Source organism: Muntiacus reevesi, chromosome 2 (assembly GCF_963930625.1).
Source record: "Muntiacus reevesi chromosome 2, mMunRee1.1, whole genome shotgun sequence".
In the NCBI taxonomy this organism is placed as follows: Eukaryota; Metazoa; Chordata; class Mammalia; order Artiodactyla; family Cervidae; genus Muntiacus; species Muntiacus reevesi.
This window is the reverse complement of record NC_089250.1, coordinates 145,365,488-145,392,068: the sequence shown is the minus strand read 5'-3', so window position 1 is coordinate 145,392,068 and position 26,581 is coordinate 145,365,488. Positions and strand designations below refer to the sequence as shown.

At 50.5% G+C, this 26,581-nt stretch overlaps 1 protein-coding gene across 4 annotated transcripts; it reads left to right on the top strand.

Annotated features, from left to right (window-relative positions):
• The first annotated feature begins 754 nt into the window (after window positions 1–754).
• Window positions 755–14,005, top strand: LDB1 (LIM domain binding 1). 4 transcript variants are annotated; one of them, XM_065923195.1, is made up of 11 exons: window positions 755–1,163; window positions 8,988–9,090; window positions 9,210–9,254; window positions 9,360–9,435; window positions 9,531–9,633; window positions 9,802–9,974; window positions 10,446–10,568; window positions 10,790–10,873; window positions 10,966–11,089; window positions 11,294–11,436; window positions 12,145–14,005. In XM_065923195.1, the coding sequence occupies exons 1-11, from the start codon at window positions 1,139–1,141 to the stop codon at window positions 12,373–12,375; spliced, it is 1,230 nt and encodes a 409-aa protein (XP_065779267.1). In that variant the 5' UTR covers window positions 755–1,138; the 3' UTR covers window positions 12,376–14,005. The 4 variants fall into 4 exon arrangements, with proteins under 4 accessions (XP_065779267.1, XP_065779266.1, XP_065779263.1 ...); XM_065923194.1 differs by having other exon boundaries at window positions 11,294–11,442; XM_065923191.1 differs by having other exon boundaries at window positions 1,001–1,163; window positions 9,363–9,435; window positions 11,294–11,442.
• Window positions 14,006–26,581: the final 12,576 nt, after the last annotated feature.

The following is a 26,581-nucleotide window of genomic DNA, read 5'->3' as shown; positions in this document are numbered from 1 at the left end:
GTCAGAGTCTGCAAGGGTAGAGGACGGCCTGCGGATTCCCCCTCCCCAGTCCAATCTGGCGGTCATTCCGCTGCCCCCCTCTTCCCAGCAAAACACAGATCCCAGGCAATTAGGCGAGGGAGGGGGCCGGGACCTCACCTAATTAACCCTTTGGCTCCAGTCCTAACTGGTTTAGCAGGCAAGGTAAGGGTAGTTAATTTAGGGGGGGAGATAAATTCACGGGTTGCTACTCGAATAAAGATAATACTGCTTTCCCCACCCACGTTATGATGGGGGCGCATAACCAGGGCCGTCCAAATTAAGATTGGGGTTTCAGCAGAAAGCATGGACTGGGGGATTGGCAGTCCGGTTTCCCTCCCAGAGCTCGGCCGGGGGTGGAGAGAGCTACACCTCACAGCCCACCCTGGCTCCGCCTCCCCCAGTCCTGGCTCCCGCTCCGGCTCCTCTACGCTCCCAACTCGGCGGCGCCCGGAGGACGGACACCCAGCGTGAGACCTCGCCTCCTCTCCCTCCCCCTCGCCTGCCCTCTCCGGGGTCTCTGCCTCGGTCTCCTTTTTTAAAAGCTGCGTCACATGCACGCCGAGCCCGGTGCGCCACGGCCCCTCGCTGCCCGCCCGCCGCGCGGCGCACGCACGTCGCAGCTCGCTGCGCCCTCGCCCGGGTCACTTTGACACGGCTCTCCCCTCCCACTAGCAGGCAATTAGCATATTAATAAAGCCCGGCCCAGCCCGGTTAGGACTGGAGAGCGGGCGCCTACGAGAGGGGAGAGCGAGAGCGAGAAGGAGCGCGAGAGCGAGAGGGGGCGAGCGGCGGCGGCGTTGGCGGCAGGGAGGGCGGCAGGAGCGCACAGACACGCACACGCACACGCGCACACACGGACACACACTCCGGGGACGCACACCCGTGCGCACACACGCAGAGGCAGCTCGCCTTCCTGCCTGGCTTCCTTCCTGTCTGCTCCGCGCCTGACAGGCTCCTCGCTGCAGCCAGGGGCCGCCCGCACCGGGCCGAGGCCGGGCCGGGCAGGCGGCGAGGGCAGCGGGGGCCGCGGGCGGCGGCGGCGGCTCATGCCCGGCCTGTCCCCGCGCGGGGCGGGCACCGTGACTCGGCTGGGCCCCCAGCGGCGGGCGATGTGAAGATGTCAGTGGGCTGTGCCTGTCCTGGTGAGTGGGGCGCGCGGCCTCCCGGCCCCTCCCTCCCGATCCCTCCCTGCAGATCCCTCAATCCTTGTTTGGTGAGAACTTGTGTGGGGGGCGTCGAAGGCATGGCTGTGGTCGGGGGCTCTAAGGGGTGTGTGAGGCCTCAGTTGAGGGAGGGTTTTCTCCAACTGTGTAAATGCGCAGCAGCCCAGAGGCACGGGTAAGGGGTGCTGGAGGTAGGTTGTGTGTGTGTGTGTTTTTGAGGGGAGGTTAATTAGGGAGGGGTAGGGGGGCTGAAATTCCCAGAATTCCAGGGTGTTAGCCAATCAGAAGTGAGTCTGGACTTTTGACCCCCCCCCTCAGGTCATCATAGAGTTGTGATTGGCTTGTTTGCGTTGCCCCCCCCACCTTTCTTGTTGTCTATTCCCTCATTTTGTGACACCTCCCTCCAGACTGTTTCTTGAGGCCTCTTGTTTTAGGGGAGGGATTGAGTGGGGACCATTTTGCCCCCTTCCAAATTATCCTGCCTGTTGCCAGGGACGGTTGGCCCTCCTGAGGGACCAAGAGGTCCGCGGGGAGGGGGGGCGCAGATAATTGGGCCCTTGGGCCTGGCAGCCCTAGTGGGAGGGGGAATGTGGCAGCCCCAGGCAAGCTAGAAAATTGAGTGACTTGTGAGACTTGAGTTGAGGGAAGCGATGCTTGATCCCAATGAGAGGACTTAGGTTCAGATTCCTGCCTCCCCCCCAAACACATCAACTCTTGCCAGTGACAGCTGGGGTCTGAGTTCTTTCCTAGGGAAGAGGAAGACTCTTATCTACTGCCAGGAGGAAGGAGAGGGGCCATGTGAATGGAGAGGGAGTCTTCAGAGGGCCTCAGAACATGGTTTCTACCCGTCCCCACAACTCTGGGTTCTTGAATTACCTGCAGAACCCCATCTTGTCCCAGGCAGGAATTAGCTTTCTTTTGAAAGTCAGATATTCTTGAATCTAGCCTGGTTTGGATCCTTTGCCCATTCACATGCCCTGTTCTCTGGGAGGCCCATACCCTACAACTGGAAGGCCCCCTTCCCCCCAACACAATCCCCAAGGGAAGCTGCCTGTGCGGAAGCTTCCTTGAAAATCATGTGACCCAGACCAAAGCTGGGCTGGGCTGGGCACACACTTAAAGTGCCTGCTGAGGCTGACGTTTAAGGGGCATGGAGCCCAGAGGGAGGGCTAGTAGAGCCTGAGGATCCTGGAATATCCGGGTGTGGGAACCCCTGGCTCCTGCTGCAGAGGGTGGGGGAGAGGAGGGGAGGGAAGAGCCTGCCAAGCTGGAATCCTGTCTGGCCCCATCACTGCTCCTCCTATCAGCTCCTCTTATCGCACATGTTCCTGTGTGTATTTTCTTTATAATTGTCCCATGCTAAGTACCCTGTTCAGACCCATCCATTCTCTTGAGTCCATCCCATGGCCTTGATCGTCCATCATCATACTAAAGGGATGCATAGCTAAAGGGCTGAGACTTAAATGTTGATTGTTAGTTCCTACAAATGGTGGACAGAAGGCAAATCTAGAAGAGTTGTCATACTAGAGGTAGATGGGATGTTGGTCTTGAAGTTGGGTGCATGGTCCAGTAGGAGAAGGGAGAAAGTTTCCCTCTCAGTCTCTCTGGGAGCAGCATGGGGACAGATGAGGACCTTTGTGTGTGAGGGGGGACAATTTCAGTCAGTGCCCTAAATGGTATGTTCCTTTCGTGTGTCTGTCTAGTGATCGGTTGGGGGAGAGGGGGCCTAAGATGGCCAAGAGTGGGGAATCTTTTTCTTGAATGTAAGGAAGTCTCATGATTGATGCCATAAACCATGGTTGGAGGTTAGTCTTCAAGGAGAACCACTTGGGGAGGGGCATGAGTGTCCTGGGGGTGAGAAATGGTAGGATTGGGGTAAGGGAGGGCACCAGGCTTGCATGGGTGTGTGTGAGCACATGGTTGAACACAGGGACATTGTGGCAGCATGTACAGCCCAGGCCCAAAGACCACCGCCCCCAACCTGAGCAGCCCTGGGGTGGGGGCCCAGGCGCCCTGGCAGGCCGCCTGCCTGCTGCCTGCCTGCTCGTCTGAGTCTCTCCTTTGTGCTCTGCTGTCTCCCGGCTCCTCCTCCCCCAGCCCGGCAGAGACAGCACATGCCCCACACATGTGACTGAGGGAAGCCAGAGCACACGCAGACCCACACACATGCACACGCGGAAGGAAACACTACAGGACACACACGCACACACCTAGCTCCCGTAGTGCTCCTGGGGTGCAGAGTCGCTTCTGGGGCTTTGGTCAGGAGCAGGGAGAACCTCTGCTAAGGGGCATCACCCTGGGCAGGGCAGGTTGCTGAGGGGGCCAGGGCCTGTCTGGGGCAGCGTGTGGCTCAGAAGGGTTAAGGCAGGGAGGAGTTGGGGGAGGGGAGGAGGCAGCAGTGGTGGCGGCTGGGAGCCAGGAGACGGGGATGGCAGAGCGCCAGGCCAACGGGAGGCCGGGCACAGACAAAGGAAGGGGGGCAGGCACACTAGAGGCCTGGGTCAGGGAGCCCCAGGGGCCCGGGCAGGGGGCAATGCTGGTACCTTATCCTGTGGGCTGGGGCGGGCTGCTGCCCTTCAGAATTCCCCCCTCCAGAAGGGGTGCTCTGGCCCTTCCCTCCCTCCTCACCTTTGTCAGTCTTTGCTGCTCCCAGCTTTTTAGAGGCTTCTAAACTCTGAGTTGCTCTCTTCAGTTGGACCTCTTCTGCCCCTGTGGAAGTGGGAGAATTAAGTCAGAACCAAGAGAGGAACAGACTTGCTAGAGATGGGGAACTAGGAGAGGGCCTGTTTTAAATGATATGCCAGAGTCTGGCTACATCTTGGTGTTTAGGGGCCCTTCTCCCTGAAATTTGAAGAGGCAGACTGGGTGGGGATTCTGAGCTCTGAATTGGAGTCAAAAGCCAGAGCACACAACCATGTCCTGACCCTGAGGAGACAGTCATTTGGAGCCTGGAGTGACCGTTCCTTGGAGGGGGCAGGCAGTAGGAATGGCTGCAGTGCCCCAGGGCTGGGCTTGTGTGAGTGGGATTAGAACCAGGGTTCCAGCCTCAAGCCCTCCTGTCTCACTGTAATCTGTTCAAGATAGGATAATATTTGACCCAGGATGCTATTAGACTCTCTTAAGGTACTGCTTTGTGAATGTACTTTGCAAAATTTAAAGGCATGAAACAAATGACAAGAATTGTCCTGTCAGAGGGGGAGGAATGTAGTTATCCCAGAGTTGGGCTGTAAATTGAGAGAGAATCAGGGCAAATATCTCAAGTCCTGGTGGTAGGCACTATGATGGTAGGCATTCTGGCTGAATTGTATAGTTTTCAGTATGTTTATGAAAGCCAGAGTGTATCATATGACCAGGCCATGAGGAAGCATGGTGTGCAGATTTCAAAGAGGGTGGAGTTAGTCCTTGGGTAGCAAAGTGTGTAGCAGTCTGTCAAAGGTTCAGGAGGTATGATGCAATTTTGGGGTGTGTCTTGGGTTGGGGGCGTGTGTGTCACAAGCCCCAGTATGTATGGAAATCAGGGTCTGACATAGACAGTGTCTGTGTGTGTCTCTTAGGTTTGGGTTTATTTGGAGTTGAGGTATATGATGGGTTGAAGTGTGTATCAGGTTCTGATTTATGTGAAAGTGAGATGGGTTGTTTATGTATGGAGGATGTTCACAGAGCCAGGTGCAATAATATTGTTACTGCACAGTCAACTGGTGTGTATGCCATGAGAAATCCTATTGTGGGACTGTGTGTTAATATGCTTGGGGGTTAGGGAATAGAAAGCTGAGATTCAAATTGCAAAGTAGTAAGAGGTCCTTACTGCCGCCCCGCGCACCCCCCCCCCCCCACATAGCGGGTGTGTGTGTGTCTCTCTGTCTGTCTGTCTCTTGGGATTCCCCCCTTGCTTTGGAGAACAGGTCCTACCCTGGCAACCATATACCTTTTTTGTCCCTGGGGTGTAGGGAGAGGATTCAACAGCAGACTGGACCCCTTCTGGGGACCCTTAGATGGGCAAGTTTGCCTTCCTTGACTCTAACAGAGCCCCTTTCCCCTGCACCCACGTGTTTCTGGTATGGTGGTGGTGGTGATGTTGGTTGGGGGGAAGGGGGCCTCCCTCAGCTAAGGCAGATCTGTTTGGAACTTAGCTGGGTTGGGGGACAGGGAACCTGGAGTGTCCCCCTCTCTCCAATCAGTGTTTACAGGCTGAAGTCTGAGTGTGTCTCTGTCAAAAATAACCCCCTGCAGCCTCCCCCCAGCTGCTGTGGGATTTCACCAGCCAAGAGTGGCTGCCCAGGCCAGCCTCCAACCTGAAAGATCACTGAGGAAAGGAAGAGAGATTCAGGGGATGTTTCGGAGGAGGCTGTTAGATGATACTGGAAATCTCCAGAGAGGAGAGTGCTTTCCTCCATCCTTGCCTGTGGCTTTGGCGCCCCAGCTCACCCCTGAGTGCCCCCACTTGGGGCTTGAGGGCGGCATTCCTGTTCCCGGTCCCCACAGGCCTCCCCTCCATCCAGGTCTCTCCGGACCCAGTCTGTTCCATCTCCACCTCTCCGTCCGGTGCCCTGTCTCCCAGTCTCTGTCTCTCTTTTGTTTTTCTCAGCAGTCCTCCCTGCCTGCCTCGCTCGCTCGCTCTCCCTCCCTCTTCCTCCTGCCTCGCAGGGAGGGGGGCGGGGCCGGTGGGGGCAGCTCCACCCTCCGCCCGCCCTGGGGCCTCATTCTGAGAGCGGCTCGGGGAGAGCGAGCGGGGAGGGAGGGAGAGAAAGGGAGAGAAGGAAGGGAGCCGGCGGGCGCTACGTGTGTCTGTGCGTGTGCGAGTGTGAGTGAGTGTGAGTGCCGGGCCCTGCTTCTGCTGGTGCCCCGGCGGAGGGGCCTGCTGGCCTGGGGAGAGCGGGCGGGCTGCTTGGAGGCAGAGGCATAGGCGGCGGCGGGGAGAGCCGAGGAGGAGGAGGAGGAAAGAGCGGAGCAGCCATTGTTGAGGGAAACCTTGCAAACAAAGAAGGCTCCGGACTCCCCGCGGCCCCCCGCCCCCCAGGCCGGCCCCCTGGCCCTCGGTCCCTGGCCCAGTGGCCACTGTAACTTTCCCCCGGGGCTGTGGCCGCCGCGGGGCGGACTGAGACCGTGCGTGAGAGTCTTTGTGCAGCCCGCGGAGTGGAGCTCACAGCCAGGCCTGCCCGTCCCACTCGGGACATGAGCGGCTGAAGTTGCCCCCCCACCCCCCAGGCCTCACCCCAGCCAGGGCCCCTCTGGGCTCCCAGCTGCCCCCCGCACCTCTCCTGGTCCCCTCAGTTCTCCCAGGTAAGTCTGGGCACCCTGCAAGCCTGTTGGGGGTGGGTGGAAGTCCTGGGTCTGGTCCGGGCCTGGGAGAAAGGTGCCCCAGCTCACAGAGGCCAGGGCCCTCAGGCCTGCTGACCTATGGTCAGCCCTCAAAGGGAGGAGGCCTGCCCTCGGGTCAGGCCGGTTACCATGGAAATGCCCAGCTGGAGATGCCCCCCTAAGGCCACAGGATGCCGCTTCCATTCAGAGAAAACTTTACTAGTTCTGGGCTCTTTCTCTCCCCCCCCCCGCCCTTCCTAAAGGCTCCCAGGTTGCCAGAGATGGGAGCCAGGGTTCTGCCTGACTCCAAGACTGGGTGACACATCCAACCCCTCACCCCCACCCCCACGTTGCTACCTCTACCCCTGCTCCTGGGGACAGGCAGCAACAGGGACAGATGGTCTGGGTGATGTTCCCTCCCCTCCTCTTCTCACTCCCAAGCCCTTGTGCTGGGGCTACTGGGAGTTGTGGCTCTGGAGAGATGCTGAGTTTTATTTGTGTCCATTCACTGGATGTGTAAATAGAGGCCCCTGAGCTTTGGGGTTTAGCTCTGCAGAACTGTTACCCAGCCCCAGGTAATGTGCCTGTCATTTCTCTAGTGAGAAACTGAAGCTCTGAAACTTTTTCCAGAGTTAGAGAGGAACCCTGGTGTCATGCCTCTCGTCTCTCTAGGATCTTGAGCTGACACTCAGAGTGGCCTGAAACCAAGGAGCAGGGCAGTAATGGTTTTGTGAAAAGGAGGGCCTAGGTAGAGGATGAGGGCCAGGTCTCCTAATCTAGACTGTTGGGTGTATTGCCCAGGCATGGTTTCTGGTGGGCAACGTGAGCTTTGACTTCTCACATGGCCTTATCTGTCTGTGGAGTGGCGGGGACTTGGGACTGGGTGGGACTGTCTCTTTCCCGAGGACATATGCTCCTCACTCAGTTCTGACTGGCTTGTGAAGGCTGTGTGTCATGCTGGGAGCCTGTGGATGTGACATCTGAGAGCTCATGTGTGGGGTGAGGGCCTGTTGCAGGCACCCTGATCCTGCCTGGGGCTGCTGGGTTCCAACCCTTGGTAGGCATGTTGGGACGAGCTGAGGGTGGAAGCCTGCTAGGCAGGATGAGACACACGCGTGTGCAGGTACACACAGGCTCTGAGTTTTGGCATCTTCGGGGACCGTGTAGGGTAGGCCCCTCTGGAACCCTCCTTTGGCCCATATTGTGAGGAGGGGACCCAGGGGAGAGAATTACATGGCACATGTTGGCACAGGGTCTTCCTTTGTCTCTCCCCCCCACCAAGGAACAGAATAGATTTTGTATTAAAATTAGTGAGAGGGCTCAGATACAGCCAATTCAGCTACCCTTCCAAATCCAATCAAGTTTGTGGGACATGAGGAAGCAGCAGTGGCTAGGACTTAGCTTCACTTTCTCCTCCTGTCTGGTGGGGAGGGGGAAAATTGTATTTCAGGGGGACCTGGCTGGCACCCAACTATGAATATAACACTTCTTCCAGTCAGGTAATAGTAGAGCAGGAAACTCTGTGCTGCCGGGTGAGGTGGAGAGGGGACACCTGTGCACAGGCATAGATACACACCAGCAGAGACCCTGTCTAGTTACCACTTGCCTCCAAACTGAGCCCCTGAAACCTAGGCTCCTTCCCAGGGGCTTCTTATTTTCTGTTTGTAAGGAGAGTGGGATCCATTGGAGGCCCATCTACCTCTCTCCTTCACTGCAAGTCTAAGGAAAGAAAAGGGGTTGAAGCTTTGGGTTTCTGGTTTGTAGACAATACTGGACCATGGTAGGTGTGGGGGAGGGGGCTGGACTGATAAGGGAGTGGCCGTTGGTGGGAGAGGCAGAAGGCCCAACTGGTTATCTAGTGGGCGGCACCCAGCAGGCACCCCCCCCCCTTATCTTTTTATCCCCTGCCCTCCTGAGACCCTGGGGGTGGAGAAGGGGCAGGGAGTTGGCAAAATCCCCCTTCACCCTCTCCCAGCTCCGTCTCCAGAGTGCAGTAGGGGAGTAGAACTACCAAAGGATATGGGACTCAGAAGACCAGGCTCAAGTCCTGGTTCTGCCAGTTACCAACTCGGCAAGTCCCTTCGAGCTTGTAGTAGCCTCATTTGTAAAATGGGAATGTTAGAGTCACTTCTGCTGCTGCACAGGATTGTGGTAATGATTACACAAAATAATGTAGATGAAAAGGGAGTTTTCAGAATTTTAGATTCTAATGTTTATATATTTATCCTATGGTTATTGACATTTCTTCCCAGTTTCAATTCTGTCATCCAGGGCTCAGCCACATGAAGAAGTGGGCTCTTGAGTATTAGGACTGAGAACTTCTAGTTTGTAAAACAAAATTGGAGCCAGATTTAGAAGATGGGATAGTTGCTCCCTGGGGTAATCTCCCTTTCACAGTGTACTCGGGTGCTCCAGAAGACCAGTTCCTGTGTGTACAGTCTTAACAGCCTTCCAGGAGCACTCCCAAGAGGGACTCGGGGGACCCCTTCTTTGTTTCCCTTTTAGGTTGTTCCTCAAAGTCATTCAAGCTGTACTCACCGAAGGAGCCCCCCAACGGCAACGCCTTCCCGCCCTTCCATCCCGGCACCATGCTAGATCGGGATGTGGGGTGAGTTTCTTTTCTACTTCCTGTCCCTTCCCCATATGGCATCCTGCAAGGGGATGGAGTAACACCCCCAAATAATTCCTGTCTTCTACCCCATTCTCATAGCCTTTTCCCTTTCACAGCCCAACTCCCATGTACCCGCCTACATACTTGGAGCCTGGGATCGGGTAAGTGGAAGCCAGTGGGAAGGTTGGTTCTCTCCATTATAGAGGTGAAAGCAGAGGTGGGGGGGGGGTCTGCTCCTACTGACCTCCCTTCTTCACTTCCCCCAGAAGGCACACACCATATGGCAACCAAACTGACTACAGAATATTCGAGCTTAACAAACGGCTTCAAAACTGGACAGAGGTATAGCCAGGGGAAAGGAGCTGAGAGGGAGAAGGCCATCTGGGCATCCCTGTGCCATGTCTGCTGATACACGCACCCCTCCCTGTGCTCCTTAGGAGTGTGACAATCTCTGGTGGGATGCTTTCACAACTGAGTTCTTTGAGGATGATGCCATGTTAACCATCACTTTCTGCCTGGAGGATGGACCAAAGAGATACAGTGAGTGGGCTCTGCGGGTCCTGCCAGTTCTGCTATAAAAGTATACACCTCCTGTGTCAAGATGTGGGGCTGGGTGTTTGTCTCAGGGGATCTGTCCTGACAGGGATGTTACCTGTCTGACCGCCTCTGAGAGCCTTCTATCCTGAAGAGTTTGTCCCATCTCTGCAGCCATTGGCCGGACCCTGATCCCACGCTACTTCCGCAGCATCTTCGAGGGGGGTGCTACAGAGCTCTACTATGTGCTTAAGCACCCCAAGGAGGCATTCCACAGCAACTTCGTTTCCCTTGACTGTGACCAGGGCAGCATGGTGACCCAGCATGGCAAACCCATGTTCACCCAGGTCAGCACCCAGTTGGATATGAAACACTGAAGGGCCTAAGTTTGATTCCTCTACTGGCTCCCCAAAATGTACTTGGCTGATACCCAGGGAAGTGGCAAGATATGCAGGGCAGGCAGGCATGCTGCAGTTTTCAGCAGTCATGTATTGAGTCTGTAGGTGACAGTTTTTTGGGTCATGGGGACACAACTGAACACAAGCCTATCCTCATGGAGCTTATAGCAGACGAGTGTTTTACTGGCTACATGAGGAGAGGACAAGGATCTATTAAGCATTTCTGCTGTGCATGCGTGTGTGTGTGTGTGTGTGGACTGGATTGGTGGGTGTGAGGAGATGGTCCATGTCAGTTGTGCACACCCAAATTTATGTTCAGGTTACAGGACTGTGTGCAGTGTGAGAGTCATGAGGAAATGGGAACAAGTATACTTTTGGTGTGTGGGGAGGTGGGCAGACCTGTGACAAGCTTGTTTCCAGGTATGTGTGGAAGGCCGGTTGTACCTGGAGTTCATGTTTGACGACATGATGCGGATAAAGACGTGGCACTTCAGCATCCGGCAGCACCGAGAGCTCATCCCCCGAAGCATCCTTGCCATGCATGTGAGTTATAGGCAGGACCTAAGACACCAGGGCGCGGGCGGGGAGCAGGAAGGGTGGAACCTGGTGTGCCATGTTTCCCGCTGTGGCCCTAGACAGGGTTGAAATTTATCCATCTGAGAAGTGAATTTTTATATAGTAGCTCCTCCTCTGTCCGGGGTGTCGCGAGGCTCAGTTGACTGGGCAGGTAAGCAGGTGCTAGTATTCTTACCTTTCTTCTCCAGGCCCAGGATCCCCAGATGTTAGATCAGCTCTCCAAAAACATCACCCGGTGTGGGCTGTCCAATTCCACTCTCAACTACCTCCGAGTGAGTCTCTGATCACCTGGTTTCTGCCCCATCCCATTTGGTCTCTGCTCCACGCCTGTCCCCTGACAAGCCACCAATTGGTCTCCCCCCAGCTTTGTGTGATACTAGAGCCCATGCAGGAGCTTATGTCCCGCCACAAGACCTACAGCCTCAGCCCCCGTGACTGCCTCAAGACCTGCCTCTTCCAGAAGTGGCAGCGCATGGTAGCGCCCCCCGGTGAGTGCCTTGCACCTGCACCTGCTCTTTCTAGGATGTGATGCTGCTCCCCAAGGCTGTATCTCTTAACTCCTCATGAAGCCTTTTCCTTGCTCCTGGGTCTGCAAGATTGGGATCAGGGTAGGCTCAGGCTTCTTAGGAGCCAGATTGGGGAACAGGGAGCCCCGGGCCCTACCCTTCCTGAGTCTTCTTTCCCTGGCACAGCGGAGCCTGCACGGCAGCAGCCCAGCAAACGGCGGAAACGGAAGATGTCTGGGGGCAGCACCATGAGCTCGGGGGGCGGCAACACCAACAACAGCAACAGCAAGAAGAAAAGCCCAGCCAGCACCTTCGCCCTCTCCAGCCAGGTACCTGTAAGCATCTCGGCTTTCTTCTCTCTTCTGGGCTGCCCCACTGCTGACCTCTGACTCTTGACCCTGTCCCACCCTGAGCTCACTAGCACACGTAGAAGCAAAGACAAGACAGTTTTTCCCACTGGGGGCTAACTCCTGTCTGAGAGTCTTTGTCAGTCGTATGCATGGCTGTGGTCACATAGACTTAGACACAGCAACAAAGGACACAAAGGGACAGACACAGCCATGGGGACATCTGGACATAAAGGACAGATAGCTTAGGGGCACACAGACCCCCAGAGAGACATACTGACAGAAGGACACACAGACTTAAATGTGTGTGAATCTAGAATACACACACATGCACGTGCACACAGTCCCCCCGCCACTGGTGTTTTTGATCTGCTCCCTCTCTTACCTGTGGACAGAAGTTTAGGAGCCCACTAAAATTTTGGAGAGATGGATTAGGGAGCTGGTGGAGTAGATCGACTTCTCCCAGAATCCAGTGGATGTGGGTTAAAGGCTGTGATGCTTTGCAGTCTTTCACTTGGAAGTATTCTAGGGGCTGAGGGTGTCAGAGGAGATGGGGTTGTAAACTGGGATATGAGCGGGTGGGTGGGGGTTGAGTTTCCTGGGTGGGTGTTGGGGCTCTGGGGGAATCTGCTGCCCTGGGCTGGGCGAGCCCCTGCCCCGATTATGTTTGGGGACCTCCGCCACTCTCAGGATGTGATGGTGGTGGGGGAGCCCACCCTGATGGGCGGGGAGTTCGGGGACGAGGACGAGAGGCTCATCACCCGGCTGGAGAACACCCAGTTTGACGCGGCCAACGGCATTGACGACGAGGACAGCTTTAACAACTCCCCTGCCCTGGGCGCCAACAGCCCCTGGAACAGCAAGCCTCCATCCAGCCAAGAGAGCAAATCGGAGAACCCCACGTCACAGGCCTCCCAGTAAAGGCCCCACCACAGCCACCTAGCGCTCTGCCTGCCTGCCCCACCTCTCGCAGCCCCAGGGAGCAGAAGACAGAATGAAGAGACTGAGCATCTGAAATGGGCAGCCTCATCCCCCCGCTTCAGGGAGGAACTGGACTCACTGGGGGCAGGTGCCAAGATTTGTCCCCCAGTGGCCCTGGGCTGGGGCTGGCCTCTGCAGAGCCTTTTGGGGGAAGGGGGGCCTCATGCGGATGCCTCCGTGGACCCTGGGCCTCTGAGAAATGTCCTGACCACCCCCCCACACCCCCTGCCCAGAGCATTTGCCTCCATCCTCACCCCAGGTTCTGGGTACCCCCATCCTCCTGACTCCACCCCCTTCAAGCCCAGGGTTGTCTACACCCACAGCCCTTAGGGACTTACAAAGTCATGGGGCTTGGTTGAATGCCCCTTCCCCAAACCCTCCCTTTAGGTGGCTGGTAGTAGAGGGGTAAAGCTCTGGACTCCTCCCTTCTGCCACCTATCCCAGCTCCAAGTTTTTTAAAAAATAATATTATTAAAAATGTAAGTTTTAAAAAAAATCACTCATGTCCCCCCCCTCTTCCCCTTATTAAAGGTCCAGCTACCTCCCTTTGCCTGGCAGATGGGGAGCTTAGAGCCCATGTGGAGGAAGGGGGCTATGCATTACCATTTGATAACAGTTTGAGAGCTTCAGACCAAGGAGACACTTTGCCATCTCTCTTCCCTTCTCCTCCGGGGTGACTGGAGTGGGGAAGGCACACCATGGGGCAGGGAGCCATTGATGGCCTCACCCATGTGACAGCCCCCTGCTGTTGTCTTTGTCTCCCTCCTCTAGGACTCTGGCCTGCCCTCCTAGTGCTTGTGACTCCCTCTCTCCCAGTCCCCGCCCCCTCCCTCCACGGTGTGTATATTCTTCACAAGCCCTCCACTAGAGCAGCTGTCTGCATGGGGAGAGGGGGAGGCTCCCTCCCTCAGGGAGTGTGGAGGGAAGGGAACAGCCCTGTTTGTTACTGTGTTTTTTGTTTTGTCTCAGTTGGGCAGGCATGGGGGTGGAGGAGGGGGTTCATCTACTCTCCAGTACTCCCCTTTCCCACCTCCTCAAACTGCATATTTAGTCCTCCCCTGCCTTCAGAGGGGTAGGAGCCACTGAGGATGTCCCCAGCTCTAACCCACCAGGGAGCAACAGGCTTTTGTCCTCCAGCTGAAGTAAAGGCTCTTCATCTCCCAATATCGCCTCCCTCCCCTTCTTCACAGAAGGACAGGGGAGGCAGCCAGGATCCTCAGCTCTGCCTCACAATTGGATGGATGTGTGGAGGCTCCGGGCCCAGGGTGAGGCCAAGAGCAGGGTCCCATGAGTCTGGGCCCAGCTCTGGCTTCGCTGCCTTCTCCTGTGGCCAGTGCCAGAAGTGTTAGCACCACCTCTCCCCACTTCCTTCTGGATTTGGGGCCCCCCACATCCTGTTTCCTCCACTCCAGCTGCCACTATTGGAAGGGTGTTGTGTCAGGAGCTGAGGGAAGGGGTAGGGAAGATGGATGTCCCACCCCAACTGTAATGCCTTTTTTTTTTTTTTTTTTTTTTTTGGGCCATTTGAGTCATGTATGGTATCGATCAATAAAGAGACTTTTTGGTTTGAGAGTGTCTTGGTTGGTCATTTATGCCTATGTCTCAGTACAAGGCAGCCTTTTCCCCTCCTTCCCACAGCCTCTACAAACAGCCACTGGGGAGGAGGTATGAATTGTGAATTCCTCCCCCTGCCATCTCCCTTTTCCCTTACTCTTCTGGTGTTGCTCTTCCTGTTTCCCAGGCGGTCCCTTCCCGGATTGCTCTTCACACCCCTAACTCTTCTGGTCCTCCAGAGGCAGGGTTCCTGGGATAGACAGCCTTGAATTAGGGAGCTAGGGGTGGAGTGAGGGAAGGGGTTCTCACCTGGTAAGCAGCTTGGATTGCAGGAGCTCTGGACCATTAGACTTGGTCTAACGGTCTAATGCTCGGGAGACTCAGGCCTGTTTTTGTCTGTAAGCTTCCTACCCCTACCTGGCCTCTAGCTTACCAGCCCAGCTGAACTCTGCACTAATCTCCCCAGGAGTGAGGACCCTGGCTGGGAAAGGAGGAGAGAATAAGGTTGTCTCCTTGCTGACTTTGGGTGGAGGCACAGAGGGAGGAGGATGCTTCAGTGCTAATGCTCAGGATGGCCTGAAGCTCCACAGAGAGGAAGGAGGAGGAGTAGTCTCAGACTCATTTCCAGGTGGTGATGATTCTCCCTTATTCACTTCCTCCCCCTCTGTTCCAGAAGATTGGCAAGGTAGGGAGACGCTGCAGTGGGTTCGGGATGGGCTATTAGCACCTGCAAAGTCTCCTACCCAGTCTCCCTCATTTTGGGGGTGGGGGGGTGGGGGACTGTGCCGCCTAGCCTTCAAGATCAGCTTTTGGGGTCTTAAGTTTCCTGACCAGGGATTGAACCCAAGCCGTGACAGTGAAAGTGCTAGGGATTTCCCAGTCTCCCTCCTTTTCATCCCAGACGGGAATCTGGGCCCTCACTGTTCCCCTATTGTCTCTGGATCTGAAGTAAGGCCTCAATAGACCTGCACTTCTGCCCCCACCTCCAAGCTGGCAGGAAGAAACAAGAGCAAAGGACCTTCCGGCCCCGCCCCACCCTCCAGTCCGTGCAGTTACCTTGGCCCTGCCCGGCACCAGCTGAGCTCCTTGTTGCCCCAACACCTCAGAACTCCAAGGCCTGCATTTGTATCCATGCACACACACATCCCACCCCTCTGCAGGCCCGATCTGACTGAAGGACATTTACCAGCCGTCTAAGACCACCAACTCACCCTGGAAGTCCTAGGTGATGCCTGTCTGCAGTGTGTGTCAGGCACTAGGTAACATCTGGCTTTTTTGCCTGAGTGTGAGCTTGTGTATGTAGTAACTTCTGAAAGAGGGCTTGGATATGTGTATGTAAGGGAGTCTGAATAGGTGTGTGGGCTTGTGTATGCATTTATTTATGATGTATGTCTTAGTGGATTCATTCATTCAGCTAATATGCATTGAGGCAACTCCAGGTGCTAGGGACGTGGTGCTGAACAAGACAGAGAGGGCACGACCACTAGGTGTGATTGGCAGCTACAAGTACATAAATGAGGATGTACTTTTGAATGCATGGCTTGGCAGTATGATCATGTTGGGCTATGGGCTTGCCAGGGTGGGCCTGTGACTGGGTTTCAGCATGCGCAGGTTCCCATTCTGTGTGTGTGTGTGTGTGTGTGTGTGTGTGTTTCTAAAGGGGAGGTGGGGGTCATGGGGAGAAGTAGATGGCTAGGCCCAAACTCAGCCCTGCTTGGGGGAAGGGAGTGGGCCAGAGAGACAGGAGAACCCACTTTTTGAACTCAGGAAACAGTGACCAGCGACTTCCTCTGGAGCCCCAGCTCTGGCTCCTCCCTGTTTGCCCCAGCGGCCCCTCTGGGGAAGGCCCTTGTTCAGGAGGCGTTGCTGGGGAGTGGGGAAGTAAGAAGCCCTTCAAAGCTGTCATGTCCTCTGTTCCCAGGTGCAGTTGAGGGCCTCGTCCCAGGCCCAGAATGATGCTGGAAAATTTGTTTCAGCGCAATTGGGTATCCCAGCCTGGCCCTACTGCAGAAGCCCAGGCCCTTACCCCCAGATCGCAGCTCAGCCTGAACCCAGCTCCTTCCCCATGTTTCCTAACCCAGTCCCATCCAGCCTGATCTCCAGCCCCCATCTCAGGACTGCTACTTTAGTCCAGTACAATCTCCAGCCCCTTTTGTACCTTTAGCCCAGTCTAGCCTGACCTTTGACCCCTTTCCTAAAGGTAAGACTCAGGCCCAGTACATTCTGACCTCTAACTCCTTCCCCTAAGGTGAAAAGTTTGAAGCTGCCCTGCCAGGGTCTCCCTCGCATCCCTTTTTTCACAAAGTAGGGCCTCATTTTGGGGCTTGGTAAAAGTAGAGGTGAGAGAACAGGATTAGGAAATACAGCTGGGATGAAAAAAGGGAAGGGCAGAGAAGGTGGGGTTGAGGGGCAGGGGGTACCAAGGATGGCGCAGGCTGAAAAAAAGGAATGTAAAATGTGAGTCAGCAGCACCGAAATTCCAAACTGAATTTTGAAGATGGTGGTTTTGGCCTCCACTGGACCCAGCTCCGCAGTATTCAGAATGCTTACAACTCTCTACCATGTGACCACAGTTCCAGTCTCTCTGGACCACCTCTGAAGCTCCCTCTCACCCCATCCTGAGGTCTTCAGTGAAACAAAACGAAATGAGTGGCAGACCACACACCCTGCAGTTCCTAGCCTAGAGAATGGGGGGAACGGAAGCTGACCCACGTCTCCAGGTTCCTACTCCACCAATTCCAGGACCCTCTTTCTGAAGTAGCTAAACCCTGGATTACTCCCATCCCTGCTTCCCCACCTCTGTGCCACCAGCTCATCTCTCCAGGAGAAGATCCTAGAGACAGTCCCTTGAGAAAAGCCCCAGAGAGGCCTGGAAAGGAAGAATCTTTCCCCCACGACCCCCAAACCAGTGAGGCTACCTGGAGGAAGTAGGTGTAATTTCTTACTTCCCTTTAATGATTGTCAGCTGCACAGAATTAGATTAATCATACCCTTGTTTCATGACACACTCTTCATTGCCCTATGCACAGAACACATTTGTTTAATTACAGTACTGTCATAAGAACTTACCACATGAAAGCTAAGATCTTGGTGATAACTAAACTCCATCCTTCTCCCAAAGTATCCACCATTCTTTTCTCCTTTTTATTTTTTTCCGAATTTTAACCTTTCTGGTGAATAGCGAAGGGACTTAGTCATACATATACATGTATCCATTCTCCAAACCCCTCTCCCATCCAGGCTGGCACATAACATGGAGCAGAGTCCCGCGTGCTATACAATAGGTCCTTGTTGGTTATCCGTTTAAAATAAAGCAATGTATACATGACCATCCCAAAGTCCCTAACTATCCCTTCTCCTTGGCAATCATAAGTTCGTTTTCTAAGTCTGTGAGCCTCTTTCTGTGTTGTAAGTTCACTTGTATCCTTTCTTTTTAGATTTCACATATAAGGGATGTCGTTCAATATTTCTCCTTCTTTGTCTGACTTTACTCAGTATGACGCACTCTAGGTGTGCAGCAACATGGATGCATGTTGCTGCAAATGGCATTATTTCATTCTTTTTAATGGCCACATAAGATTCAATTGTTTATATGTACCACATCTTCTTTATCCATTCCTCTGTCAATGGACATTTAGGTTGCTTTCATGTCTTGGCTATTGTAAACAGTTCTGCAATGAACATTGGGGTGCATGTATCCTTTCGGATCATGTTTTTCTCTGGATACATGCCCAGGAGTGGGATTGCGGGGTCATATGGTAGCTCTGTTTTTAGTTTTTTAAGGAATCTCCATACTGTTCTTCACCGTGGCTATAGCAATTTACATCCCCACCAAAAGTGTAGGAGGGTTCCCTTCTCTCCACACTCTCTCCAGGATTTGTTGTTTGTGGATTTTTTTGATGATAGCCATTTACTGATCAGTGTGAGGTGATATCTCATTGTAGTTTTGATTTGCATTTCTCTAATAACTATCGATGTTGAACATCTTTTCATGTGCCTATTGGCCAACTGTATGTCCTTTTTGAAGAAATGTCTATTCAAGTCTTCTTCCCACATTCTTTGAATAGGTTGTTTGTTTTGATGCTCTTCAGCATCATAAGCTGTTTGTAAAATTTGGAGACTAATCCATTATCAGTCACATCATTTGTGAATTTTTCTCCCAATCTGTGGGCTGTCTTTTTATTTTGTTTATTGTTTTCTTTGCTGTGAAAAAGCTTTTGAGTTTATATAGGTCCCATTCTTTTTTCCTTTTTATTAGTTTATATCAGCTTTATGTATTCCCAACTTTTTTTAGGCTTTTTTTTAAACTTTATTATAGAATAATACTGAGTATGTAGTTCTTGGCTTCTTATTATTTTTACTTAATATACTAAGATTCATATTGCTACATATTCCTGAGTTCATGCATTTTGATGGCATGTGTGACTATACCACAATCTTTCATTCTCCTGTCTCTGGACATTCTATCATGATTTCTGCTATCATGAAGAGCCCTCCTAGGAAAATTTTTATTCCTTTTTCCTGTTGTACATGTTCAGAGTTTTTCTTGGTTATATATTTAGGTGTGATCTCTGCAAATTCATGTTTCCACCTCTGAAGCTCAAATCTGAGTGCTTTGCTTTCACTATGACAGAGGATCTGGGGTTAACTTGAAATAAAGTTCAGACATTTATTGAGCACCTAAGGTATTTATTGAGCTATCTAAGGTATTCTCACTATATTCATTCATTCAGCCAGTCTTGCTACATTTAGTTAGTATATACAACTTGCTAAGGACTGGAGACAGAATAGTAGACAAGAAAACATGACTTATAGAGTTGGGTGGGGAAATAGATATTACACAAATGGTTGCATACATATGCAATTACAATTTATATACAACTGAATTGTGCAGGTTTGATTATAATATAGACCTAATTCATTATTTTTAATAAATGTTAAAATATTTGTTTTTGGCTGTGCTGGGTCTTCATTGCTACACAAAGGGCCTTCTCTAGTTGCGGAGAGTGGGTGGGGGCTTTCCATTGTAGTGTGCAGACTTATTGCGGTGGCTTCTCTTGTTGTGGAGTACGTGTCCTAGAGCATACAAGCTTCAGTAGTTGCAGCTGGAAGGCTGAGTTGTTGTGGCTCTCAGGCTTTAGAGTGCTGACTCAGTAGTTGTGGCACATGTCCCTAGTCACCCCAAGGCATGTGGAATCTTCTGGAATCAGAAATCAAACCCACGTTCCCTTCATTGGCTGACGGATTCTTAACCAATGGTAGTCCCTAGAGACACCTAGTTTAAACTTGTGTGTTAAAGAAGGCCTCTCTGAGGCAGTGATCTATCACTATCAGCTAAGACTTGAAGATCTGGGAGGACTTGGCCAGGTGAAGAGCCTGGGCCAATGGGGAAGAGGATTTCAGGTGGAGGAAATAGGCCCCGATGCTGGGAAGTGTTTAGTGGTTTGGGGGAATAGAACACCAGTGGGTTCTGAGCTTGGTGAGTGAGGAGATGGGGTGGCAGGAGAAAGAGGCTGTGGCCAGATGGGACAATGCCATGGTCTCGATGATGATGATGATGATAGCAGTTAACACTTATTCTGCACAGGTATTGTGAGAAATCCTTTATATCAATTATCTCTTTGAAAGCTGATCACTACTCGTGTTGTAGGGATTGTTGTTATCTCTCATTATCAGGAGGAAAACTAAGGCCCAGAGAAGCCAAGCAATTTGCCTAAGCTCACAAAGATAGCAAGGATTTTGAATTTCCTCCAGATGTACTAGACTGTCACTGCAGGGTCTAAGGCAGGTTACAGTTAAGACCTGGTCCCTGCCCTCCTGAAACTCCCCGAACAGGGGAAAATCAGACCTGACAGCAGTCTGAGTAAAAGCACACCTCAGGGCGCAGGATTAGGAACCTGTGACATCCTTTAGACTAATAGGGAGAGAAATCTCTTTGTGTTGACCAAAGAGATCTGGGAAGACCTCTTGCTGAAGGGAAATTGGTTGTGATTGTGGGAGGGAAGTAGACAGGTGACAGGTGATTTTGTCAAGAACAACAGACATTCTAAGGGATGACTTTAGGGAAGGTACTGAAATAGGATGGTCAAGGGAAGGAATGGCGGGTACTTTGCTGGATAGGAGAGAAGGAATCAGCAAAACTGCTCTCCGTGGTCTTTCTAAATTGTACAGTTTCCAATGACAAGTTGAGAAATTTATTTTTTATTATTGTATTTTCTTTTGGGGGGCAGTGTCCTAATTGCTAGGCTACCAGGGAATCCCCACCTTGAAAAGTTTAGACTTAATTTTATAGGGAGTGGGAAGCCACCAACAGGTTCTGAACAGAGAAGTGACTTAGGTATTTTTTTAAAGTAAGATTGGTTTGGCCTGATATATAGAACTAGAAAAGGGGAACCAAGAAGGGGGCCATGAAGTCCATACTCTATCAACTTAAAAAACCCAAACAAAAAGATCCTAACTTATCATAAAATAAATTGAACAAGATTAAGGAATTAAATGGAAGCAAATAAAATTAGAAGGTAATAAAATGAAATAGTATTCACCAACTTTCTAGAAGTATGTGTGCAAAGTATAAACTTATAAGATTTTAAATACCACAAAGAAATCAGAAAGGAAAGAATGAATTAAAAAAAGGAAAAGTGATCATTTTGACTGCAATTGTATAACTTTGGTATATATGTGTATAAATAAAAAAATAGATCCTCACTCCCTACCCCCTACCACAGCCAAAAAAACAAATGGGTGCACTGGGAAATATATTTGCGGCAAATATGATGATTTACAATCTTTTTGTACAACTGTTAATGCAAAATAGTTTTTAAAAAGAGGCTCCTCAATAGATAAAAGGGTAAAGGACAATTTCAGAGGAGGAAGTATCAATACTAAGACTAAAACACATAGAAATGTAGCAATTTAATTCTATTTAAATAGTATGAACCTTTTTGTCTATTAAAGTAACAAAGTTTTTTAGTAAATTAAAAAAATAATATAGCTGCTTTATTGAGATATAATTGGCACACCATACAATTCACCCAGTTAAAGTGTACACAATTCAGTGGCTTTTAGTATATTCTTAAGTGTTGTGCAAACATCACCAAAACCTATTTTAAAACATTTTCATCATTCCCAAAAGAAAACCCATACCCAATAACAGTCACTCAGTATTTTCCCCCACTATCCCAGCCCCAGGAAGCTATTAACTCACTGTATGTCTTTTTAAGTTTACCTTTTCTAGACATGTCATATAAAAGGATTCATACAATATATGGTCTTTTGTGCCTAGCTTCTACCACTTACCAGAATATTTTCAAGTTTCATCAATGTTGTCTCATGTATCACTGTTTCATTTCTTTTTATTAGCAAATATAATTTTTCATTGTATGAATATACTACATCTTATTTATCCATTCATCAGTTGCGGGACATTTGGATTTTTTTCTTCTTTTTGTCTGCTATGAGTAATGCTGCTATGAACATTTGCATAGACATATTTGATTAGATACGTATTTTTATTTCTTTAGGGTATATAACTAGGAGTGGAATTGCTGGGTCAAATGGCAACTCTGTGTTTAACCTTTTGAGCAACTGCCAGACTTTTTTCTAAAATGACTGCACCACTTTACAGTTCCATTAGTAATATATGAAGATTCTGATTTCTTTATATCCTCCCCAACACTTGTTATCATCTGTCTTTTTTTTTTTAACCGGAATCATTCTGGAGTGTGTAAAGTAGCATCTCATGATGGTTTTGATTTACATTTCCCTGATAACTAATGACATTGAGCATCTTTTAATAGCCATTTATGTATCTTCTTTGGAAAAATGTCTATTCAGATCTTTTGCCCTTTTAAAATTCTTTGAGTTTTTTTTTTTAGTTATGGTTAATATACAATGTTGTATTAATTTCAACTGTACAGCCAAGTGTTTCAATTATATATATTCTTTTTCAGATTATTTTATTGAGTTGTAAGAATTATTTATATATTATAGACGTAAGGCTTCTATCAGATATTTTATTTGCAAATGTTGTCTCCCATTCTGTGGGTTGTCTTTTTGTTTTTTGAGGGTGTTTTTTAAAAAAATATTTATTTACTTGGCTGCACCAGGTCTTAGTTGCAGTATGCAGGATCTTCGATCTTTATTTGGCATGCAGGATTTTTAGTTGCACCATGTGGGATCTATTTCCCTGACCAGGGACCCCACATTGGGAAGTCCCTGACGGTGTCTTTTGAGGCAGAAAAGTTTTAAACTTTGATGAAGTCCAAATTATTTGTTTTTTCTTTTGTTGCTTGTGATTTTGGTGTACTTGGTAAACTTTGCGTTGAAGTATAACATACAGAAAAGTACACCTATCATAAAAATACAACTTTACAAATTTTCTCCAATTGAACACACAAACTGAACCAGCACTGAGATCAAGAAGTAGGATATTACTAGCAACCTAAAGCCTTCCTCATGACCCTTCCCCATCATTTTCCCTCTCCAAGCATAACCACTGTCTTATTTTTTATGATTGGTTTTATCTGTTTTTTGAAGTATATAAATTGAATCATACTAAAGAGGCAAAGATTTTCAATGATCCTACCCAATACTGGGCAGGATGTGAAGAGACTTAGAATCTCATATACTTTGAATAAACTAATCTCTCAGAAAAGCAACTTGTATCATTGTGCACAACCTTTGGCCCACTAATTTCATTTCTGGGATTCACAGCATTAGCTATAGAAAGTTTGCAAGCTCCAGAAAGTGATGGATAGGAGAATGGCTTGGTTAACTGTGGGACATCCTAATAATAGAATGCTATATAGCCATCAAAATGATACTTACCAAGAGGTTAAAAGAATGAAAAATACATTTATGATCAGTGTTAACTGAAAAAGTAGGATGATAAATTATCATTCTATAAATGATAATACAAAATGGCTACAATTCTATAAAAGGTCTGTGCCTGGGGAAAAAAATACATGGGAAGAAGCTACAATGATGACAATTAGGTGATTGCATTCTATGTGGATTTTTCTTCTTTTTGCCATTTTTCAGACTTTCTTTAATGTATTCATGCTACCTTTATAACAACAAATACTAACCATAAAAGAGATGGAATCCTGGTGGGAAGTAGCAAAAACCTGAATTAAGAAGTATGTGTGGGACTGGGAGAGAAGCAAGAGAACAGATACAATCTGGCTGCCTACTGAATATGGGGAGGGAATAGGGGGGAAGGATGGAAGGCAATATTAAGCTTTGAAGGAACTGAGAGGACACGTGTCATGAACAAAAATAGGGATCCCTAAAGTAATCACAGCACAGTGGTTCAGAGAACAGGCTCCTGCTAGAGACACTTCGTTTTTTGAATCCTGGGCCAACCACTGATGAGTGGGTAATCCTGAACAAGTTATTTAATCTCTTTGAGATTGTTTCCTTCATCTCTAAAATGGGGATAATATTAGTACCTGTCTTAGAGGGTTGTTAAGAGGAGTAAATGATACAGAGAGTTTGGAAAATGGTTGGCACAGAGTAAACTTTCAGTGAAGATTACCTCTTGTGATATGCCCAGAGGCCCTGGGAGATGGGTGGGGGTAGGTAGAGTGGGGCTAAGACTTCTTAGCCCCCAGCCACCAGTCAGACCAGAAATGGTCCCTCTACCTACCGTCTTTCAGCCTGCTCAGTGACTGGAGGTCACCCTAGGAGATGTTCCAAAGCCCACAGGAGTGAGAAAGACTGGGATCCTGAAGGGGGAGATGTGGAAGGATTGGTTTGGAGGAATGGGAGCATTAAGAGCTCAGGTCAGTTCAGTCACCCAGTTGTGTCTGATTCTTTGTATCCCCAGGGACTGCAGCACACTAGGCTTCCTTGTCTATCACCAACTCCCAGAGCTTGCTCAAACTCATGTCCATTGAGCCAGTGATGTCATCCAACCATCTCATCCTCTGTCGTCCCCTTCTCCTGCCTTCCATCTTTCTCAGCATCAGGGTCTTTTCTAATGAGTCAGTTCTTCACATCAGTGGCCAAAGTATTGGAGCTTCAGCTTCAGCATCAGTCCTTCCAATGAATTTTCAGGACTGATTTCCTGTAGGGTTGACTGTTTTGATCTCCTTGCAGTCCAAGAGACTCTCAAGAGTCTTCTCCAACACCGCAGTTCAAAAGCATCAATTCTTCGGCGCTCAGCTTTCTTCATGGTCCAACTCTCATGTCCATACATGACTGCTGGAAAAACCACAGCTTTGACTATCTGGACCTTGCTGACAAAGTAATGTCTCTGCTTTTTAATATGCTGTCTAGCATAACTTTTCTTCCAAGGAAGAAAGCTTTTAATTTTATGGCTGCAGTCACCTAACAAACTGTAAATTGTGTAGGCCAGCCTAGCGGCAAAGCAGAGAGGCTCTGAAGCACCCCATCAGAGCCCTCCTGTCCCATGTTGGTACATCAGGATGCTTTCTGGATGATCGAAGGAGGACACGGGCTTCCCTTGTGGCTCAGCTGGTAAAGAATTTGCCTGCAATGCAGGAGACCTGGGTTCAACCCCTGAGTTGAGAAGATCCCCTGGAGAAGGGAAAGGCTACCCACTCCAGTATTCTGGCCTTTAGAATTCTATGGATTGTATAGTCCATGGGGTCGCAAAGAGTCAGACATGACTGAGAGACTTTCACTTCACAAGGAGGGCACAGCAGAGGCTGTCTCCCATTGTCCAGGAGGTGCTGGCTATTTGGGTCCGTTCTGTCTCACCACTCTGCCTCCTCTCCCACTTAGACCCAGACTTGTGAGAGCTTAAAAAATGAGGACAGCCAGTGGGACAAGACAAGAAGATAAGGGGAGCTCCGTTTGCAAGTTTGACCTCCGGAGACCACCCTGCCACCACCCCTCCCCTCCCCCGCCCCAGGAACTAGGATATGTGTATGGAGAGCTACCTGGATATCTGGCTGCAGCCAAAGACCACATTCCTTCCAGTCCCCCTCCCAGGTTTTGAGATATGAGGCTGACTACATAACTGTACCTGGTGCTTGCCTTCATCTTCGATCTTGTAACCTTCCTGTCCTGACTTCACCAGCTGCTTAGGTGAGTTCTGCAGGTGCTGTTTGTTCCAACAGTCCAGTTCCCAGCACCACATATCTGCCTGCTTTCTGCCGGGCTTGAGCACGCTCCTCTTGTTTGTTGCCCTTTCCCTCCCCAGTACCCACCCCTCTCGTCTGAGAGCTAGTCCCTCCTGGTCAGGAGTCACCTTTGGTCTCCTCAGGAAGTTCCCATCATAGCCTGTAACCCCTCCCTGCCTTGTGCAACTTGCTCCCCACTTTTGTTGCAGAAAGTGGGACCCCTTCCAGGGCCCGAAACTGGGCTCTTGTCCAAACTTGGAAATGAATTGTCCAAGGAGACACATGTGCTGACAAAGCAAGAGATTTTATTGGGAAAGGGCACCTGGGCAGAGAGCTATATAGGGTAAGGGAACCCAGGAGAACTGGTCTGCCATGTGGCTTGCAGTCTCGGGTTTTACAGAGATGGGATTCGTTTCTGGGTTGTCTTTGGCCAATCATTCTGACTCAGAGTCCTTCCTGGTGGTGCATGCACTGCTCAGCCAAGATGGATGCTAGCAAGAGGGACCCTTGGAGGTGGACGAACATGTGGTGCCTCCTTTTGACCTTTCTCAAACTTTTCTGGTTGGTGGTGGCTTATTAGTTCCGTGTTCCTCACCTGGACCTCCTGTCATAAAACAACTGATGCAAATGGTTACTAGGGAGCCTGGCCAGGGTGGGCAGTTTCAGTCAGTATGCTTCCCCGAACACTTTCACCTTCTCGGCCCCATCTCTCCAAGAAACATCCCCTTTCATTACACAGAACTCCCAGAACCCAGCCCCAGCCTGTACCCTGGTTCCTCTCATCTGCCTCTGACCCTTTCTCCATTTTTCTCTTTTATCCCTGACCCCTCACCTCTAGCCATCTTCTCCTAACTTCCACACCCCTAACTGTTCTCCACTGACCTTCTCACCCTTTCAGCACATTCTGACCTGGATTTGAGTTCTTTTCCCCTCTCCCTCCTGCCTGGTCTCCCCAGGGGCTGGAACATCTGCAGCTTATAAACAGTAAGCAGCTGTAGGAGACCATTTGCTACAGCAGCAACGCCCTCGGAAATAACATGTACAACCTCCACACCTTCCTCAAGTCCATCCTTCAGGCCCAGAGGGGACTTAACCCTCCCTCCACCCCTGGGAGTTTCTCTCTGAGTCCTGGACTCTGATCCCACCCCCACTCCAGAATCCCAGCCTCCCAGAGAGCCTGAGTCACACATGGGAGTGTCAGATTCCAGGCATCACAGTGACAGATGTGAGACATCAGCCCACCCAGTCTCATCTCTCTATCCCTTCTCCTGAGATTTCTGGACAGGAAACCCTCTTCCCCTCAAATTTTCCCTTACTCCTGGTATCCTGACCCTGCTCCCTCTAACTCCCAGGACACAGATGTAAATACTATCTCCTGGAAAGGAGACCATCAGAAAAATCCAATCCAACCTGCTGGGCAAGATGGAAGCAGCCTGCATGGAACTAGGAGGGGCTGGGAGAACTGGTGGCCAATTATCATCCTGTCTCCCCCAGATTTCAGGCCC

Excerpts from the sequence above, each read along its gene's own strand:
- LDB1 (XM_065923194.1), top strand. The coding sequence starts at position 1,139 with ATGTCAGTGGGCTGTGCCTGTCCTG. Across the intron at positions 10,874-10,965 it reads CCACTCTCAACTACCTCCGA|CTTTGTGTGATACTAGAGCC; the intron begins GTGAGTCTCTGA and ends GTCTCCCCCCAG. Across the intron at positions 11,443-12,144 it reads CCCTCTCCAGCCAGGTACCT|GATGTGATGGTGGTGGGGGA; the intron begins GTAAGCATCTCG and ends CGCCACTCTCAG.